General features: G+C 41.4%; 1 protein-coding gene across 2 annotated transcripts in view; it reads left to right on the top strand.

The window, feature by feature from the left end:
- si:dkey-288a3.2 (protein phosphatase 1 regulatory subunit 37) overlaps nt 1-21,969 on the top strand; it is a 60,476-nt gene that overhangs the window by 28,425 nt on the left and 10,082 nt on the right. Inside the window, exons 8-11 of one of the 2 annotated variants that reach the window (XM_024273504.2) lie at nt 969-1,124; nt 1,819-1,931; nt 4,700-4,841; nt 6,609-6,775. In XM_024273504.2, the coding sequence (XP_024129272.1) occupies nt 969-1,124; nt 1,819-1,931; nt 4,700-4,841; nt 6,609-6,775 (578 nt within the window). The remainder of the gene's footprint in view (nt 1-968; nt 1,125-1,818; nt 1,932-4,699; nt 4,842-6,608; nt 6,776-21,969) is intronic. The other variant, XM_036209922.1, reaches the window with a different exon arrangement.

A 21,969-nucleotide genomic window follows, 5' to 3' on the forward strand; every position in this document is an offset into this window, starting at 1 on the left:
TTACTGTAATAACAGCAGGAGGTGCAGACTCCTGCTGTGCTGTGTTTTCCATGCTCACTTAGTTCCACTGTGAAGCCCGCCGCTCAAGAGGGACTCTGGATGGATTTGGTTTGGGATCAGACAAACAGAATTTATGTCTTCATTCACTCAGAGGTCAGAGGTCAGCGCCCTCCGGTGTGACGTGTTAGAATAGCAGATTTCCTCATAACCTCAGTCCTGATGAATGTGCTTTTAACTTCACGATTCCTCAGCTATGCAGCATAGAAACCATTAATCCTTCTTTCTGCCTTCAGAAAACCAGCAGAATTGGTACAGTAGCATTATGGGTACTTGACAAGGACTGTTGACATGAGTTGGGGGCCCGATGATGACCAGACGTCATTGGCCCAAATGGGGAGACGGCATTGATGCTGCATAACATTCATCATGATGTTTTTGGTATCTCAGTGACTAGGAGACCTGCGTATGGACAAATTTTGAATACAGAACTTTGTGCCTTCTTGGGAGGAATGTTTTTTTAAGAGAATGGCCCACTTTTTATACTCCTCTGGGCTACCGGTCAGCTGGTGGCACTTTATACATCGTCCAATCAGAGATGCTGCCAGCACCTAGCTGTCAGGCACTTTCGTATTGACGTCATCCCCACCTGACTGACGGCTGCATTAATGACCAATTCAAGGACTTTTTAAAAATTTGAGTGGCGGCAGCTAATCTTGAAGTATCGGTCGATGCCTCCCGACCGTGCAGTGCCAGTTGTGTTTGTGACTGAGGAGGTGGAGCTCCAAATGGGTCCAAATTTACCTAAAACTCAGAGGCGAATTTCTAATAAACTCCCACCGCTCTGCAGAAACTATGTCCTAAAAAAAACGCTTTTTTGATTTAGGCTAAAAATAGCATCATCGCAATAAAAGGCCACTGGGAACACCTACAAGATAACGCGGCTAATTTTGTTGTCTTGTTTCCTGCAGTCGGTGCGTTAAAAAATAACCGAGCCTTGCGAGAACTTCACCTCTCGGACAACCTGCTGAACAGCTACCAGGATGCCATGCAGCTGGGAGACCTGCTGCGCTTCAACACCACCCTCCATACTCTGGGGCTTAGCAACAACATAGTTGCAGATGCTGGTAAGATGTCCATGTAGGGAATGTGACGCATCAAGTCCCGCTTCATTTTTAAACCAATCCTTGCTTTGAAAGACCCTCTGTCGCGCACTAACAGCCAACTCGCACCAGACAATCCGCACCGTGGGGTAATCTCTTCTTTATATGTTGGGGCACGGCGAAGTGAGCTGTGATGAGGCCGGCTCAGAGACGGGTCAGAGCACAGATCAGTGGACGATGGCGTGATTGGGATCGGGCATGATTACTACAAAGTCTCAAAAGTTCTATGAGTGATGTTGTGTGTAGAATGTGTTCTGTTTTCCAATCCCACTGAAGCACGTCCTGTTGGGTGAAGGTGGGACAGGTCTCCAAGTCCATGGCAACAATTATAAAGCTGTCAAATGTAAATGGAGTCAAATTCTTCTGCAGACAGAGGCTGTTTCTTCTGTCTCTTTTGATCCATGAAGTTTGCCAAATGGGTTCAGTTGCAAAAAGTATAAGGCCTTTAGAACTTTTTGTGAACTCAGATGCACAGCAGCAGCACCTGGTGCATCAGGTTTTCATTCCTACAACAATTTCTATTCCAGAACCTTTTGAATTTGGAACATTTATTGACAACGATCATGTTAGTGTTAATAATAGAAACACAGAATCTCTGCACTATGATGACAATACGAAGTCATGTAGAATTGAGGTCCACCTTGTTTTTGTTGTTGAGGGTTGGAGGAGCTGTGTGACGGCCTGTCCAGACAGACAGAAGGTCTGAAGGTTCTGCAGCTGCGCAACAACCACCTGACTGAGAGCGGCATGGAGCACCTGGCCAAAGTTTTGGTAAGAGACAGTAACATTCTCAAATTAGTGAAAAATATGATAATTGCGAATAAATCAGACTTTGGCTCACCCATCTAAAATCAGGTGTCCTATCATTTGGCCTGGTCACAGGTGCATAAAACCAAACCCTCAGGCATGCAGACTGTTTTTAAAAAAGCTAAGAAAGTTCAAGCTAAAGTTCTGGGGTTAAAGGATTCAAAGTCTTTGTTGACACATTTTTATTAAAGACCTACTCTGATGAAAACCATTGTTTTGTGGTTTTTAACACATTCTAAGTGCCTCAATCTGCCCAATGATAGGCAGATTTTATAAACAAAGTTTGATTTTGAATTGATTCTTGTGGCATTTTTCTCATGATGGAGGACATTTATAAATAAAATTAATCTCAAAGTGCATTTCTGAGTATTTTTTTATTGAAACTGTTGTAAATTAGAGCAGATACCATTTGAAAAAAATATATATATTTGACATAGAAAATATGCTCAAACTCCCTGTCCTGAGCTTCCAGCAACAGGGAAGGGAAGAGGGACAATGTTGCTTAGAGCCCATAAACTCAGAGGCCAATTTTAGCAATCTGCTGGTGCTTTGCAGAAAATATGTCCTAGAACAGGAGTCAGCAACCTGAGGCTCCTGAGCCACATACGGCTCTTTTATTCCTTCATTGTGGTTCTTGGCTTTAAAGAAAAATGCTAACAATTTGAATAAATATGAAATAAGTCAGTTGAGTACATATTCTAGTATGCATTGTCATAACGATAGAAGTTACCAGGTTTGACTTGGTTTTCTTGCATTTTCATATGACTGCTTCAGACTGCTTGAACATTACATTTAAACAAGTTTAGAAACCCTCTACTGAGGAGTAATTGAAACACAACCAACAGGCGATAAAGCTAATAGTTAGACGTGTCTTTCATGCTAGTTAGCATTAGCCCAATGAAAAGTGACAACGGTGTTAACATGTAATTTTCTATATTCTGCAGTCAGTTCTGAACTTTTTTTCTTGGCTGCACAAACCAGGAGGAAAAGTTAAGGTTAGGATTACAGAATTAACAGAATTAATGCTCCAAATGGTTCCCGATCGTGGCCGCAGCTGCAGCTGGGCTCTAGCCTCATGACAGCTAACGGGACTTCGTTAAATACTGTGACCAGTAACAGCATTTAGTTTTGGATTCACATAAAATGCATGAAACATTGCAGCAATCTGCCTCTTAACCGAACCTATTACGTGTCACTAGCATGAATTTCCATCAGTTTTTGAGCTGGTTGCTCATAAATACATGCTAACATCAGCCTTAGCAAGTTACCTTCCAACTGTAAGACGTTTTTGCATTTTTATTTTGGAGTATTTTGCTATAAACGAACAATGAGGCTAATATGTTTATAGTGTCTCTTGGTAGCCCCTAAAAAACATCTTTCAAACTCCAAATGCTCCACTATTTCAACAATAGCCCACTGCCCAAACCGGAAATGACTGAGTGGTCACATACCGGATGCAGAAGTAGCATTTATCCCATTGAAATACCACTGGAGATGCTTTTAAAATAGTTTAAAAGGGGATCTGAGTGAGTTCAGTTGTCCTTTGATTTAGTTTTGTTTAAGTCTAGTCTTTCTGTGGACTCTCCAATCAAACCCTTCCTCATTCAGAATGACACTTCTCCGAGTACCTTCGTATGATTAGCAGCATAAACTACATATCCTCTCATGTAAGCGTATTTTTGCGTCACACTCAAAGAGGAGACAGTTAATTAAATAAGAGATGTTTGCTGAGCGTGATCGTTACAGGGCTACAACAATGTCCTTGCAGGCCGTAATGATGATAATTAGGCGTGTAGCTGGTCATAATGTGACGACGAGGAGGAGACCTTTTAACTCCCTTTTTCTGTGTTTTCTGCTGATCTGTTGTTTTGCATTCGATTTTTTTTCCTGTTTTTTGAGATTAACCTCCAGATTTCCTCTTTGTCTGCTCATTATCTGTGGTGAACAGGAATCCTGTTGTTTTCCTGTTTAACATGTTTTTTTTCCCTCTTCTGTTTAAAGCCAGCATGTGGAGTGTGAAGGAAGGCATACTGTGTTTTTGCTGGCTTCACACTCCCACCCCGTCTCAAACTTCTCGCTGCGATCCTCCCGGGGTTTACGTTTGACAGGTTTCAACCATGCTTGACTCTCACACATTCTCAGCCACGCAGTCGCCTCTTTAATTGTCTGCTATCATCCCTCATGCATATCCATCCGGGATGCTCCTCCCCCCCTCATTGTTGCAGACGCTCCTCGACAAGTGTTGGATGTTAGAAGCAGAAGGGAGGAAGGAGCAGGGGGAGCTTCTTCTCAAGTGTGTTTGTTGTCGCGGCGGTGCAAATTAGCTCAGAAGAAGACACTTCCTGGGTCTTCTTTCTTTCAGCCCCCGTGTGCCGTCTCTCTGCAGAGCAGTGACCAGAGGAGTTTAACGAGGGTGGCGAGGCGAGGCGAGGAGGGGCAGCCGGGAGTGGGTGGCGTGCTCCTCCTCGGGCTGCTGGGCCCATGGCGCCCCAGACACCTCTGGATTCATGCACCAGCTAATCAACCTTCACTGCTAATGCGACTCTGGAGAGAGAAAACAGAAGTTCTGAGCTTTGAACATGAAGGGAAACATTTTGAAAAGGAATAATAATCACTGCTGAGTGGTGATAATTAAAGCTTCCCAGCCTCTCTAAACTCATTGGCTCCCTAAACACACAGCTGGAGGCTGCCAGTCCAATGCAGTCATGGACCTTTTCTACTCTGTTCTGCAGCCAGGGCTGAAGGTCCTGCAGGTCCTGGACTTGGGGGAGAACTCCCTGGGGAACGAGGGTATCCAGGTGATCAGGGAGCCCCTGATTGCAAACAATAAGTTGAAGGAGCTTGGCCTGGCACGAACAAGCATCACCTGTGAAGGTACGACAGCACTAACCATCAAGTAGCTTCCACGTGTTTTTAATGCCGGCGCTTTGGTCACAGCTGAACTTTTCATTTTTGTAAAATTAGAACAATGAGGAAGTTTAACAGAAGCTTTTTGGATATTCCAAACCAAACTGTAAATGGTACTATCAATATAAAGCAAAAAACTACTAATTATTAAAATCCTGCTCCAACGAAAATCCAGTTTTTTGAGTTTTTGACATGTCTGCGTCACATTTGTCTTAAGAAAGAGAACAAACGTAATAAGAAATCATTTTGCATTTCTGAGTATTTCTCCTTTTAAATCTGTCAAACTGTCTTGGACAGACTCTGTTTGAATGAATGATCTTCTTTCATCAACAGCTCTGCTGCACATGCACTAAACCCTCATCTGTTCCTAGTGTCTAGTTCAGGTTCTGGAGAAGAGAAGATGGTATCTTCACATTGACTGCAGTCAAATGAGCCGCCGTTCACATTTCTGTGGTCAAATCAGCATCACTGGATTTTTGGTGTGAGTTTCATCCAATACTTACGGTAGCAGGACTGAGAACGCTGGAAAATCTCCACCAGACTCCACGGAGCTTCTTGATGTGACCACGGAAATGTGAACGGCGGCTCATTTGACCGCAGTTGGAAAGGATTGTAAATCAATGAAAGAGCATTTTGATGTTAGCTTTGATTATTTTATCAAGAACTCTGAGAAACCAATGATTGAATGTATTGATCACAGTCAATAAACATTGGAGAATTAGCTAAAAGAGTCTTTGGTGAACTGGAAGGAGAAAGAATCAGGATTTTGGAGGAAGTTCTGTCCATGAAGATCTTCACTTCCTCGTCCAGCTGACATCCGGATCAGAACCATACGGCTGGACATTACCCAGATTGATGGATGTTTTTATGTAGAGGAGTGAAGATTTCTGCTAGTGGGACACAGTTTTTTAGAATCAGACCAGGGGATCAAGGGTGGAGCTCCTCAGCTTAGTTCCAAAAGCCACGCCCCCTCAGTGGAGATCTTGAAAACAGAGGCTTCAGATCAACAAAAAAAAATGGCTTTTTAAGACATTTAGGTTGAAGGATTTTGGTTAAAACTTCATAATTATAATTAAAACACTACTGAGAACGTTTTTTTTTTTTTTTTTAAATAAAAAAATGATCATAGGGGACTTTAAACATCAACTGTATATGAGATCTGGACCGGTCAGTTTAAAACTTGAATATTTAGCAATACAGAAAAGATACATAAAAAGTAGGATTAGAAAGAACTTGTTAAGAAGAATGTATCACAGCAAGAATTGGAACAAATAAAATGACAGAAAAATAACTATTTCATAAATCTTTGGGATTTCGACCTCCTTGGAACTTCCTTTTTGGATCACAAAAGGGGGAGGGGTTAATATGTCCAGTGATTATACAGTCAATGCCCCATCTCAGACATTCAAAATGTTTGACAGATTTTCTCCAATCTCCTTTCATAGGAAGGGGTATGGACTTCCAACTAGCTCACTTCTGGTTGCCATAGAAACGTTGACCAATGGACCAATCACTGCTTACGGTTGTCACCTGGCTCCAAATGGCAGCACTCATAATGTGGAAAAATGGCGACTGAATTGGCTTAATTGAGTTAGGGCCAGGATTAGGCAATTTTTAATGGGTGATGTCACACTTTCTTAGTCCAGTTCTCTTATACAGTCAGTGACACAGCCATGGCGAGCTTTATTCTTACCTGGTACAGCTTCCTAACATCCCGTGTTCCTCATTCTCAAGGCGCCGTGGCGTTGGCTGAATTCATCGCAGAGAGTCGTCACATCCACAAACTGGATCTCCGTCAGAATCAGGTGAGACTCGGAGGTCTGATGGCCCTGAGTCTGTCCCTGAGGATCAACCGCTCTCTGGCTTTCCTGGATGTGGATCCAGTTCCTCCAGAGGAACAGGTAGGACAGGTGTTTCTAAAACCTTAAACCAATGCTCTGGTGCGCGACTACCAAACAACGAAATTTACTTGGAAAAAAGGGATTCAGGTTAAGACATTACTAAGGTTTTTCAATTTTTAGATCATTATTAGGGTTTAAACAATACAACTTTCTTATAGTGTCTACTTTTTTTGCAAAAATAGCAACACTTTTGCCTTGAAAGTGTCTGAGATGGAGGCAATTTTATAACTTAAGGATCCTTTACCTTTAGGACAGCCCTGTGCAGTTGGTTCAAATCATTTGTAGTTTTCAGAACTTTGTTTGGTTTAGTTTCCTACAAGAAATTCTTAGAATTAAACCAAAGATGGAAGCAGACAAATTGCTTAGACAAAACTTAAGTTCCAAACACCAATTAAGGATATAATTAGAAAAAAGGGAAATAAATCTTGAAGAAGTAAACCAGCAAACCCCATGAATCCTTTTAGCACCAAGTGTTGGTACCTTCTCACTACACCACCTTTACTCTGCTACTCAGCATTTTCATTCCTCTGTTTAGTTCACTTTAGGGTTCACCAACTCAACCAGGACCTCCGTTTCTAGTGGATTTACTTGTTTGATCCACAGCAGAGTTTAGCTAAGCTCTAGACTTGTCAAAAAAAGTGAAATGAATCTTGGTGTGGATTAAAACAATTCAGATGTTTCCAAAAGATGTGTGCTGTAACATGAAACCAAACTGGTAAAAAATATATTGAGTCAAGTAAAGTTTAGATACATAGATAGTTAGATAGTTATTCATTCATTCATTTTCTAAAGCCTTTTTGTCCCTTTTGGGGTGACAGGGCTTCCAACTACTCGAGGGTGAAGGCAGAGTACAAGTCGCTAGTCTGTCGCTGGGCCACGATCACACACCCTTATTCACTCAAAAATTCTCAATAGAGAGAATTTAGTCACCAATTAACCTATGAAGCATGTTTTTGGACAGTGAGACGAAGCTGGACTCCCCACACAGAAAGGTCCCCCTTGAACCAGGGGGTCAAACGCTAACCACTGCACCACTGTGCAGCCTCTATTTTTAGCCAAAATCTGTCATTTTCTGGTAGTAAAAACTGATGACCGTTTCGCTACGGTATCCTTGCATTTCACTGGCGTGATCACGCAAAGCGCCCCCATGTGGACGTCTTTGGTATTATTTTAAATAACCGATTCCGGGAAAGAGAGGACCGATAATCGTTCGTGAGCTGAAATATCGCCATAGTTCGCCATACCGATATTTTCTACTGTTTTTATTTATTTTCACTTATTTATTTTATTTTGTATCCTTTACCTATAAGCATGCATTTTCCCTGTAGATTAAATAAAAAAATAAATTAATTGTTTAGCTTGCCCTTCTTAAATCATTTAAAGTATTTAATTTAGCCTCTTCTGCTCCTCGTAGGTTTTCTGTGTTAGCAGGAGTTTAACATGCGGGGTGGAGGAGTGTAGGTAAGTTCAGGCGTGTTTACTGGCGTGGGGTTTAAAGGTCGCTGCGTCTCTTTGTTGTGTGTTTTCGGAGAGGGCCTGAGGAAAACGACAGTGTAACTTTAACACACGCCTCTGATGGATTCACAAAATAATTAGCCGCACTTGCCATCTGTTTGTCATGATTTTATCTCCGCTAACTTATTTGCATATTAAAGCATTAATTAAAATCTCCAAGGAAGGGAGTGCTTACTTTAAAATTAACTCTGAAGGCGAAACGTGTGTGGCTTCCAGAGATGTCGTATTTTTAATTTTTGTTTGTGTTGTTTACATGATTGAGCCAATTTTTTTTTTTTTTTTTTTAATCAATGTCTCCTCTGGCTAAAGTTGGGTGGAAAGATGAAGCAGATTCTGCTTTGAAGAGGCCGACGCCTCTGAGAACGTGTGTCATTAAACCTGGGATTTCTCCCTCTTGCTCCTTGTTTCTTCCACGTGCACGTCTGTGGCTTCGGCTCCCTGAGCTGAGATGTGATTAGCACCGCCGCCGCTGTTTGGGGTCGGTGTGCTCGGGCATTTTAAGGGAATTGTAATCAGGGCGGGCGGGCGGGATTTGTGTTGGCGCGGCGTATCCAGGTGGGAGAAGTGACGATTGTATTAAAATCCAAATCTTTCCATCAGGAAGCAGCGGGTGGTCAGATCAAGTGCTCCCGCTCTCCAGTCGCAGAGGAATAGCTGCGAATGAGTGATGGGGGGGCTTGGTGGAGTTCATACAAGTGAATGCAAGGAGGCGATTGGCGATGCGCATATTTATGAGGCCGGAAAGAAGGTGGAAATCTGGGTTCTCTTGTCTTTGTCTACACGAGTGGAAGTTTTGGTGTCTGCTGCCACACTTCTCCATTTGATCAGTGGCCTGTTTGCTGTTAATTATTAATTATTTACTCTTTTAAAATATTCATGCGGCCCGGCCCCTGTGGAAAGCCGGCTTTTTCAGAGGGGCAGCTTCCCTCTGTAGCCACTGCAAGGGGAGCTGTTTACACATCCTTATCAGGGGAGCAGCCGAGGTTCTGCTCGACGTGCTCTTCATCGCGGCCAGGACGACGCAGCATCTCCGACTGTTTGATGCTAAATATTTGGCTTGGGATTTGTCCGATGAGAGCGTCCCGTCGGTCGGGGAGTTCGGAGATAACGAGTGTCCTCTCCCGAAAGTCAGCAAGGAAAAGCTGTCCTATATGTTGTTAATCTGAAAAGTGTGAAAAAAGGAAGAAAATAAAAAAAAAATAATTTTATTAATGATTGCATTGAGTCGTGTTCGAATAACGAAAGATGTTCTTGATTTATAGGTGCTTAGCTATGAATCCTCAAATGATACATCAGTGTAGAGAAGAGCTGCTGAAAGTGAATAATTAAAAAGTTACATCAAGTGTCTAATTGCTTCAAGCTAGCCTTCAAAATTGGGACAGAAACTAACACTTGAAGAGAAAAGTGAAACATACGTCAGAACTAAAACACAAAATGTCTCCAAAGGAAAAAAAAGACTGATAAGAACAAGATTGTAATGTTTGTTGGAGAACTGGAACAGATGCTTAAATAGATAATAAAGCTGCATTTCAATTAAACATACACACAAACTTTATCAAAATTCTAGAAATATTCAAGTAGACATTTTTGCCATTACATAGCTTCAGTTAAATCCTATTTATGCTAAAAAGAATTACTTCAAAAACATGGACGTGAACAATACTAGAGACTTTCAAATTTTGGTGCTAGCGCACATCATCATCCATCAAAGGAGACGTCGGCATCTTATTCAGGTCACGGAGAGCTACGTAGCTACAGATGGAGCGATTTTGGGAAATGGTGGTTGGTGATTTTACAGAGGAGCTTTGGATCCAACAATTCCACACGACACGCTCAACTTTTGATACTGTAGGACTTCTTGTGGCGCCCGTGGTATCCTATGGTTGGTCACGTGACTCATTTAATTAGAAAAAGAACATGTCGATTTCAATACACTAAAAAAACACCTCCATGAAATGCAAAAACTTTTTTGTTAATGTGAGTTTTTACGAAATTGTCTTGTTTCTATGAGTCAAATTTATTATCTCAAATCCAATATGTGGATTTTCATAGCCAATGGAAATCCAGCTGATGAATGAAAAAGCTGTGCCTTTCCTTAATGGAGATAGAAGAACATGAAAAAGAATGACAGCCCTCACTTGAAACATTTAAGATCAGTTTGTGGAAATCTAAGAGACTAAAGGACAAACGGGAAATTTCAAGTAGAGTTAGAACATAGTCTCAATTCCCTACACTCCTCTGTTAGTGCACTATAAAGGGCGTTAGCTACTTTGTCAGGGTATCCACATCTACAATTAAAGAATCCAGTGGCCTAAAAACGTTCCAGAAGTCTCCAAAAAAACTTTTGGAGTAGTGAGGGATTTCAGACATTAAATCTGAATTAACTCAGAAATGTCCCCTGGAATAATCAGACAAAGAGAGAACTTTCTGAAAGCTGTTTGTCCGCTAATGACCGGCTACGGTGGCTGTTTTGGTTCAGTTATTCCACTCCGAGAGTGAATTCAGAAGAAGGAATCAGAACGAACCGAAGTTCAGTCTGATTGAAAACGAACCAAGACCAGAGAGCGGTTACTGGTCCCGGACCAGGGTCCGGTTGGGCATATTCAAACTGAAACTTTAATCCAGATTATCAAGGGAAAACAAACTCTGGGTCACTTTAAGAAGACCAAATATGTCCAATCTGAATACACCCAGAGCTCCTGATTGGTCAGTTTTCGACCTGGTTTAATATTCAGCGCAAGTTCAAGGGCTGGTGTGCACATAGCTTTACACTCGATTCAGAACCGGGATGACTAAAATGTGAGTTTTATTCACACTGAAACTCAAACAAATATACATAGATACAAAAATAGTTCAAATAAAACAACTTTAAACTAGGTTTTATGACAGTTTTCTTAAAGTTTAGGAGAAACATTAGTCATCAACCCAAATGAGTTTAAAGTTTTCAGTTGACTCTTCTCATCGGACTCGCGCCTGGTGCTCCCGAAGTCTATGGTGTCTGATCTTAAACTGATACATACTCCATCAGAATCACCAACCTTCACTAAGGTGTTGGAATAACAGGAAGTTCTCTCAAAAACAACGAAAAAGTGCTTTCTTTTAAAATAATCTCTAAATGAGAGACTCATGAAGAGTTGTGGGATTTATTTTCTTTCATTTGTTGGGACCCTGATTGAGGGTGGAGGGAGGTGGTCACCATCACTGCAGAAGTTGTACACCTGAGCACTAAAGGTATTGAAGATACTTTTTTAATCGCTTCCATGTTGATCAGGTTTGCTGATGACAACATGGTGTTTCTGGAACACTACGAATCTCTCAATGTTCTTTTCTTTGAAGATTCTTTGTTGTAAGTTTCTTTTTAAGTTCATGTTATTATTCTTGACCCTTGTGCATTTTGGACTTTGTCAAACGTAGTTATTGTTGTCAATTATGAAAGAATTTATAACAAAACTTTGTCCTTTGATACAAAAACTGCCTAACAGAATATATTTATGCAAACGACCTTTGTAGTCAAAAGTCTTTAAATAAAATTTAGTGAGTTCTTATGTCAATTAAACAAACATTCAGTCTTCCTCTCCTCAGCCGGATGCTTCAAACTGAAACAGATCATTGTTGGCTCCTCAGCTCTCCTTTCAGTGTCATCACAGTTGAGACGTGTTTGTGTATCCACGGAGACGCCGCTTAAAAGGAACCTTGATTTTTCCTTTGAGGAGTAGCATGAAACAAAGAGGTCTCTGGATGTCAGAGTGGGTCCGCCTCCCTGTCACGGTCAGTCCCATGGGGGGCGTCTAGGTGACAGGACGGCCTGACCGTGCATGTAGTCGGCACTCAGGTTTCGGCTCGCATCATGATGACACTGCTGCTCGGGGGAATTGCAGGCTGACAACGGCGACCAGGCAGAACAAACGCCTCAGCAACGCCTCGCAGGGCAGCGGCTCCGAGCAGCTGGAGGGGCCGGCTGGGGGGGGGGGTTAACGCAGCTCCCAGATCAGAGTAGCATCCTCCTGGAGGAGGGACTAACTCTACTCAAGACTTTTTCTCAGAGGCAACATTAAAATGAAGCCGTAAATCAATCGCATAAAAGATGAGTTTCTAGAAATCAAGGCTGATCTGGAAGTAAACGACATCAAGGAATCCAGTTAGGACCAACTACATTCTCACTATACTGTAGTATCACTTTCTTTAATCAAAAACACATAAAAAGCAATCTGATTGATCACTCCTTTTGTCATTATTACTAGTTTAAAACATCACATGACGTTTTAAATTTACTCTCCAACAAACTGAACTAAAACAAAATAAACCATTTAGAGTCAGATTGAACTCTCTTATTTAAAATCATCAACAGCGTCTAAACTCACACAGATTGTTGTTAACCAAAGGAAGTTAAGGCATTAACTGATTATTTACCATGCATAATCAGAAAGTTATAACAGTAATTTATCAAGGTTTTTCATGGAGCTCACATTTGATCTTGGTCAAGTTCAATGTCAACACAATATTCTCAAATCTCTGTTTCTATCAGTATCTCTCAGTCAGACAGGTCCATCAGAAAGTATTAACAAAGGTTGGGTCGTTCGGGCCCATAGAGTGTTGCAATTCTCTTGAGGGTTGTAAGAAAGGAACGTCATGAAAATGAAACGTACCATTGTTGTGCGTGTGGTAACTGTATGAGGGAGTATTTGTAAAGCAAATGTAATAAGGACGCAGAGAGTACCGATACCCTCACCCAGTACCGTACTGGTATCCTAACCTAGTACTGGTATCCTAACCTAGTACTGGTATCCTAACCTAGTACTGGTACCCTAACCTAGTACTGGTGCCCTAACCCAGTACTGCTACCCTAACCCAGTTCCGCTACCCTAACCCAGTACTGGTACCCTAACCTAGTACTGGTACCCTAACCTAGTACTGGTGCCCTAACCTAGTACTGGTGCCCTAACCTAGTACTGGTACCCTAACCTAGTACTGGTGCCCTAACCTAGTACTGGTGCCCTAACCCAGTTCCGCTACCCTAACCCAGTTCCGCTACCCTAACCCAGTTCCGCTACCCTAACCCAGTACTGGTACCCTAACCCAGTACTGGTACCCTAACCTAGTACTGGTACCCTAACCTAGTAATGCTACCCTAACCCAGTACTCGTAACCTAACCCAGGTTCAGGTTCAGTTCCGCATCTGGTAAACCATCTGGAACCAGGTTAGGTTAACAGTACCGGGTCAGGGTACTGGTGCGTTCCGCGTCCTGAGGACCAGTCCGCGTTTGGTCCCGCGTCTGGTACCGCGTACTGAGGGTTGTGGACCCTTGATTTTACAAACAGCCAGCATGTCAAAAAATGACAAGTTGCGGACTCCCAAAACGTCAAAAAGTGGGGTGTAGGAGTTGGGAGTGCGAATGTGTTGTTCATGCAGGACACCTGTGGGCCCTTACAGGTCGCCCATTTTTCACCCACATTTTGCCCGTTTTCACCCCTAAGGGCAATTATGACTAAGACTTAATGAAGCCGTAAGAATCTTAACGTTCATTTTGGTTAATGATGACCTTGGTGATCCAGGCGTGTCTCCACGAATCACCACAATCAAGACAGACACAAAAAACTTTGTTACATCTACATTTTTATGCTCAGCCTCAGAGTTGTAAAAACATCAGTAGATCTAGTTTTGGTCATCAATCTTTCCAAAGTTGGTAAATGGGAGATTTTGCCCGTGGCATCCTGGGAAATTTCCTATTGAAAGGTCTGAACTTGTAATTAACTGCCCTTAAGTACAAAAAACTGGACTGTTGAACTGTTTTAGACTTTGAGCTTAAAGAGACAAATTAGAGGTTTTTCACTCATAAAATAATAATGAAAATCAATGGACAGAAAATGGAAGAAAAAAAACTGTTGCAAATCTTTATAATAGTTTTTGGTCAAAGTTTTGAAAATGAATATCTCTGGAAGCTGAGGATCCGACTTCTCAAAGTCAAACATGAACATTTACTCAACATTTCCAGAATAGGGACTCTATATAGATGCTATTTTCATAAAAGTCATGCAACTTCAAACAGAAACCGGAACCAATTGTTCTAATGTGCCAAACTAAAAAAATATGAAACAATGTTTAAACTTTCAATTTTGTTTTTTGGCAATTTTTAGACCATAAACTCCAAATCCTCCCCAAAAAAGTGCTGAGCTGATGAGCAGCTTCACATCCAGATGCGCCGTAAACCGCAGCTCCACCACAACAACCCGCCCAGATCCGAGCCTCGACGTTCACGTCCTGCTGCGCTCCTCTAAATTTCCACGCAGCGAGCTCCGAGTCGACGTTCCCTCCTGATACCTCTGAAGGGGACAAAGCTGGATGGAGCTCCTGCAGACTTGTGGGGGTGTGGTTGCTGAAGAGTGCGTGGGGGGGCAATCCCCCATCTCCCTGCAAACACAACAACAACTGCAGCAACACACTCCTCGCTGCTCTCCTGATGTATTTTCAGGCAAAAACAGGCGTATTTGCCAGCTGTGTAATTTACTGCGGCTCTCATTTGCATATTAAAGCCTTAATTAGCCCCTCTGAGCGAGTGTGTGCGCTTCTGTGTGAGCTTGGGGTTTGGGGTTGAGGGTGTGGTGTAATCACTTAGATGTGCAGTCAGGGGAAGAGTGTGATGGATGCGGGGGGGATCTGGATCAGGGCCGGAGGAGAGCAAACTCCTTTTCTGATCTGTTTTCCTGAAATTAGTGGATCTGGACAAAAATCGACGAGGAGCCATCGATGAAAAACAATCAATGTGGTTCAGTATAACTGCTGTGTTTCATGAAAGAGTTCAAAACAAGTTAAAAATAGTTTAGTGATGGCATGTTTTCTTATATTTAAGTTTGAAAGGTTCCTAAAGTACCTCAACCATCCACATTTCTGGCACCGGAAGAAAAAAAACAAAACAAAAAAAAAACAGCTGTTTGGTCATTGGTGGAAAATGTAAAGCAACATAAACAGGAAAAAGATAGTATACTGAGTTTAATCTGGTACCAAGACGCAGTCTGAATGAACTGAACCCATTTCTGGGACTTTTGTGCTGCTGGTCGCATTTTCCATAAGCAGAAATTTAAAGGGACACCAAGCAGGGAAGTTGGAGGGTAAATCCCTTCTCAGCCCAGATTTGAAAAATGCAAAAAAGGAGGCGGGGCTAGTAAAGGCAACTGAGTGGGGGGGTTAAAGTCACACAATCAAAGATGGGTGGGGCTTTTATACTGGAGTTGTATAGAAAAACGATGCGGAACTTCTGGGACTTGCACCAGTTGACCAATCACAAAATGCAACTGTAATACCTCATTTCAACCTATAGGGGGCAGCACAAAAAAATTCGTGACTGTATTTTCATGAATTAAGCAGGTTTAATTGAATTTATAATTTATTAAAAATTGGGCAGTGACCAACAAACAGCACTTTTAAAGCCCCATTTATAGAGGCCAATAGACTGTATTTCCTTTACACATATGTGCAAAACTTTATCGAAATTCTTGAAATGTCAAAAAAACACAATTTCAATTAATCGTAATTATGCAAATAAACAAGACGACGTTGGCGTCTTATGCAGGCCATGGAGCTGCAAGCTGGGTGGGAGTGGCTACAGATGATTTAGACCATTGGTCGGCAACCTTTAACAGTAAAAGAGCCATTTGGGCTCATTTTCTACTAATCAAAGCCTAGAAGGAAGCCGCATGGACTTACTTTAGCCTTTAAGAAATTTGGATTTGCAGTCATGACCTTATTTTTGCTTTTTAATAAGTGATAATTCTTTGAAGTATTTTTGGGACGAAAAAAGCAAAAATATAAAAACAGACTCGCATGTCTCAAAATGGGATTTCTTTCTTTTTTTTTTTTTATTTACAATTTTACCTTTATTAGAGGCCAAATTAGTGAAAAAGCAAGCATGTTGCTTAATTACTAGCTAGAACTCTAAATTAGGATAAAATTCCTCAGAAATTTAATTCAGCCAAAAATGTTAGCATGTTGCTAAAAGAAAAGCTAAACTGTAAATTAGCCTAAGAACCCAAGTTGATAAGAAATTAGCCAAAAATGTTAGCATATTGCTAAGATATTAGCTAAACTCATAATTAGTAATAAAATTCCTCAGTAAAATAAATTAGTCAAAAATGTTAGCATGTTGCTTAAATAGAAGTTAAATTCTAAATTATCCCCAAAAAACTTCAGTAGATAAAAATATTAGCTGAAAACATCAGCATTTTGCTAAGATATTAGCTAAACTCATAATTAGTAATAAAATTCCTCAGTAAACCAAATTACTCAAAAAGGTTAGCCTGTTGCTAAAATAGAAGTTAAATTCTAAATTATCCCCAAAAAACTTCAGTAGATAAAAATATTAGCTGAAAACATCAGCATTTTGCTAAAATATTAGCTACTCTACATTAGCATAAAATTCCTCAGTAAACCAAATTAGTCAAAAACGTTAGCCTGTTGCTAAAATAGAAGCTAAACTCTAAATTAGCCTAAAAACCCCAGTAGACAAACTAGCAAAAACGTTAGCATGTTGCTAAAAATAGAAGTTATTTTTTGAAAATTACTATTTGATTTAGGCAAATGGTGGTTGGTGATTTTACAGAGGAGCTGTGGGTGCAACCTGTCCACGTGACACGCTCAACTTTTGATGAGCTGTGTGATGTTGTGGAACCTCTTATGGCGCCCGCTAAAACATGGTATCCAGTTGGTCACGTAACATAATTAATTCAAAAAGTGTTTCCTTTGCAGTTTTGTGAAATATGTCAATTTAAAAACACCTCTTCCAAGTGCAAAAACGTTTTTCTGAAAAATTCTAGTTTTTTTTTTCAAAATTGCCATTAGGCAAATTTATTTGCGCAAACCCATTTTGCGCGATTTCATAGTCAATGGAAATACAGCGGCTTACGTCCCACTGAGAGACACTTTGTTGGCTTTGTTTTTTTACATTGGAGGACCATCATTGTGATTTTCATTCTTTCCTCACAAAGTGGTTCACATTCCGATTTCTCACTCCAGTCATTGTCGTCTTCTCTCCATATTTCAGATGAAATGGCCAAATCCAATATTCTTCTTTTTTATTTTGTTGCAGTTGGTCTCATTAATAAAGTTTGTCTCAGCTCCCCAAAAAGGACAACATAGACACTCAATAAACGTCTATATTTATCTTTTTCATGCTTCTTGTGATTTGTACTAGAGAAAAAAAATACTAGAAAAAATGACTTAAAAAAGGCAAAAAAAAATGGGAATCTAAGTGACTTGTTTTTCAGTGACATTAATATTTTAAATGAAATTAGGAACAATTTTTAAAACAAAACCATTATTTTTCTCATTTTGTTCCTTTAATCAAACTTTCCCAAACTTTTGTCCCTCAGCAGCCTCTCTGACAGACATCATTTCAACATTTCAGAGGTCGCTCAATGCAAACGAGGCTTCGCTCACTGGTCATAGGCCAGTAAGTCCACAATTCCCACTCAGACATGCAATACGCTTGCTCAAACAGCTCGGCATAATGACCAAAACACTGCAGCGGATATGGCCCTTCTATGCATAAGGCGGGGTGGTGTATGTATATAAGCCCAGCATAAGTGGAGGTATCGGATCGCATCGTCTTTCAGCGGGCATGTCCTGAGGCGCCACGCTCAAACAGTCACCCATCAGCAGCTGGCAGCCTCTCATCTGACTACCATGAAGCCCCAAGCATGTCTATCTGCCGCTCCCTTCATCCACAAGCCACATCCCTTTCACTTCTGAATGCCGGGCTGACTGCAGAAATTGCCCCTGTCCACCATGTGCACTGAATATTTAACAATGAATATGAAATGTCTTGGCAGAACTTCAACCACCTTCAAAACCCTCCACTCTCCCAGAATACAATCCAAATATCCCCAGTTCTCTTCGCTCTTCTGAATCCATCATCCCATTTCTGTATGGAGGGATGTCAGGAGAGGAAGTGGTGGATGATCTTCTCCGGTTGGGCACCAAAGTCAGCGACTGAAGGCGAAAACTCTTGAAGCTCTGACTGATAAGGTGAGACTCCCTCAGCAGCGCTCAGTGGGAGTCTCAGTTTGGCTGTTTGCTCTTTCTTCCGGCATCTAAAACACCACCTGGTCAAGTTCTCAATGATCAATTTATTACTTCTAGTTCATGTTTAACAGCACAGCCTTCAACAGTAACTTTTTAACTCAAAGGAAAATACATATTTAGCCAAACTAACAGATGTACTCCTGATAAAATTCTCTTTTTTGTGTTTTTAACATGTTCTTGTAGCATTCTTCTCATAGAGGACCTATGTAAAATATTGCATTATTAAAACTGTTTCTTAGTATTTTTAAAGTCAAATCAGGAGCAGATGAAAACTGGATGCTTGAAAATGCTCAGATAAATGATGAAGTTATTGAAATGCTTAAGTGTACGAGAAATGATGTGGGTTCAACTATCGTGCTTTAGCAAATTGTAATTTTTGACAGGGGAGGGGGAGGGCATCGGGTTGCTCTGTGCTAATAGTCCCGCCCACAACCAGAATTGTATTCAGTAGTGATTTTAGGCACTGAGAGTACGAGTGGCTGCCTGTGGCGACAATTCAAAGTAGGGCCAGCTTAGCACTTGGAGAGAATACATATATATATATATATGTATATATATATGTGTGCGTTTGGAACACCAAGAATTTGCGAATTGGCGCCCACAACAGCTGCACTTGCCCAAAAGTGGAGAACTACCAGTGATTTTATTAATGAGCTACTGCTGCTGCGTAAAAGAAATATGTCTTAAAAATCGACAAAGGCAATAGATTTTGACTAAACACTGGATAAATATAATTAAAAAGATTACTAGGAAGATTTCTGCGAAAAAATACAGTTGGAATGGGAATTTAAGGACCCGCTCTGGATTTGAACTCACAATTTTCAAGTCTTGGGTCAGACACTCTACCACAAGGCCACGGAGCTGGCCTTTTGCCATTTTTGTAAAGATGAATGACAAAAAAAAAAAAGAAAGAAAATAAAGCTCAAAGTTGAATTTCCTGAGTGTTTCTTAAATCAAATTGTTGAGTATCAGGTGTAGAAGGAAACATGTTTATATTTGTAATATAGAAAATATGCTGGAAAAGTGACGAGTCCCCTGCTCTGCTCCGCAATGGGGAAGGGAAGGGGGGTGGGGGCGTTGAATCAAATTTCTATATAACACCTGCCACTCTGCAGAAGCTCTGTCCTAGAAAATTACATGAGTTTTTTAAATTTTTGTTAAAATAGCATAATCAAATTTAAAAGGTCACTGGGAAGGGTTTGAAAATACAGTAGATAAAAGATGATCCTTTAAAGTGGGACTTTAAAGGATAAACTAGCTAAAAAATTGCAAGCAGCGAAAAACTATAACTGTTTAACAACAGGAAACATTTCTGGTAAATGAGGGATGCAAAAATGTGTGCAATAGTGCTGGTCTAGAGTTTAAGTCAAATTAGTTTCATAAAGCAGTAAAAGTTTACTTACTAAAAAAACACCGGATAGTAAAAAGACTCCAGAAAAAGTTTTCATCCAACTGACACAAACATTTTAAACCTGGCTAGGCTTCTCATAAATTGTGATTCTTCATATTTATTATTTTTTAATTTTTTTGGTTTTAACTTTATTAACATATATTGAGTATCCTGTTTTTTTATTTTAAATGACAAATACATTTTATTTAGCAACAAATTGCTTAAATTTCCTGTTTTTAATCACTAAAAAAGTGCTTTTGTGTATTTGTATGCATTATTTATTATTTTAATCGTACATTTTAACCATGGGTTGTTTTGACGTATCTTTACATCTTGAAAGGAGTGTGATAAAGATGAAAGTTAATGTTTCCGATTAGAGAGTTTATTTTCTCCCAGATCGATGAGAAATCTGAAAGATATTCAAGAACTAAAATCTGTCTTAGTTAAAAAAGTTACAATTTAGACTTTGTATTTGGTCAGACAGACAACCATGAGAAGATGTTGTGTAGACAGAGCGATCTAAGTCTGCTCAGAGTCTGGCAGCGTAAAAATGCATCCAGGAACAAGCTGAGAGTGTCACTCTGATGTTGGAGCATCAACTCGTCTCCATCTCCACCGCCCCCCTCCTCATCCCGCGCTCCTTCCTCCACCCAAAGTCTGGACCGGGCGCCATGGAGGGGAGGTAATTGGATTCATTGTCACCTCCAGCGGCTGGCAGGCCCGGCCTGTCGGCTCAGCTTAGCGATGAAGACGTCAGTGTGACAGGAACCCTGGGAGAGGATCAGCTGGAGTTCAGGACGCCGCCCAATAAAGCCGTGGTCACGCCACGACCATGATGCTGCGGCCGCAGCCAGCTGTTACCTCTGACACCTCTCCTCCAGTGATGGCGCTGGTTCCACAGCTCGGGGAGAGGGTCACGCGGAGGGGAGGCCAGCGTTATTAAAGCAGATGCCAGCCCCTCTCCGCTCTGTCGGAGCGGTCAGATACACACTCCTCTGCTTCTAGTGCTCCTGGGCAACGTTGGCAGAAGACGCCGATTGCCCTGTTCTTCCCCATGATGCCGGACCACTGATGAAGGCGCTGACAGGAAGTCCAAACCGGTAGTTCAGGCTTCAGTGCAGCCGTCCCCCAGTTCACCTCTGCTGAGCCCAGAATTTATGTCTGCAGTGTCCTGCAGGTAAAGTTGCTTAATTAATGCAAAAACAGATCTACAGCTGTGCTGGAGACCTGCAGAAGATCAGCTGCACATCTAAAGTGAGTGCTTTACTTCAGTCTTCAGCTATGGTAAATGGTGTATACTTTTATTGCACTTTTCCTACTTTCCTTAATGGCCCAAAGCCCTTCGGTGTCACAGTCCCATTCACAAACACATTCACTCACTGGTGGAGACTCTGCTACCGAACAAAAGCGCCAACCTTCCAAAAGAGGCAATGTGGGGTTCAGGGTCTTGGCCAACAAGGCGGGAGTCGAATCTGCAATCTTTCTATCAGAGGTTTACCGCTACTCCACCACCGGCCCCGGCTATGTCTGAATTCCTAAATTCCTTCACTATGCGCTGTATAGTGCACTTTATACTATATGTATATATATATATATATATATATATATATATATATATATATATATATATATATATATATATATATATTAATATTGTGTATATATGTATATACACAATATATATATATATATTGTGTATATATATATATATATATATATACATATATATATATGTATAATAGGGCTGTCAGATTTGTCGCGTTAAAAACGCATTAATCTGACGTGCGCTTGACGCCGACAATTTTTTTGACGCATTAATCGCGGACTTTCTCATTCGTGCCTTTCCACACCGTGCGCGCGGGCGTCCCGCCCTCCAACTCACCGGCTGCTCTCACTTGATCACGGGCGGGTCTCCAACCACCGAGCTGCGAGCTAGAACCCGCCGGCGCTAGGACCTGGAGAGCTCCTGCACTCTAACCCGGCTCCGGTTCGCATCCAGTACCACGTCTGGTGGTACCGGCTCGCGTCCGGCGCCGCGTCCCGAGAACTGCGGACCCCCGACGTTCCAAACAGCAAGCTCACCGGGGGACGTTTTAAATGTTCTGGAGGTTTAAGCGTGATCCAGCCCCAGCATAGCCGTCTGTTCTTCCGGCATATTCATGGCGTGAGCTCCGCTGGACACGTCGCTGCATCGAGCTCCAGCCAGAGAACGCG

This window comes from Oryzias melastigma, linkage group LG22 (assembly GCF_002922805.2).
Source record: "Oryzias melastigma strain HK-1 linkage group LG22, ASM292280v2, whole genome shotgun sequence".
Taxonomy (NCBI): domain Eukaryota; kingdom Metazoa; phylum Chordata; class Actinopteri; order Beloniformes; family Adrianichthyidae; genus Oryzias; species Oryzias melastigma.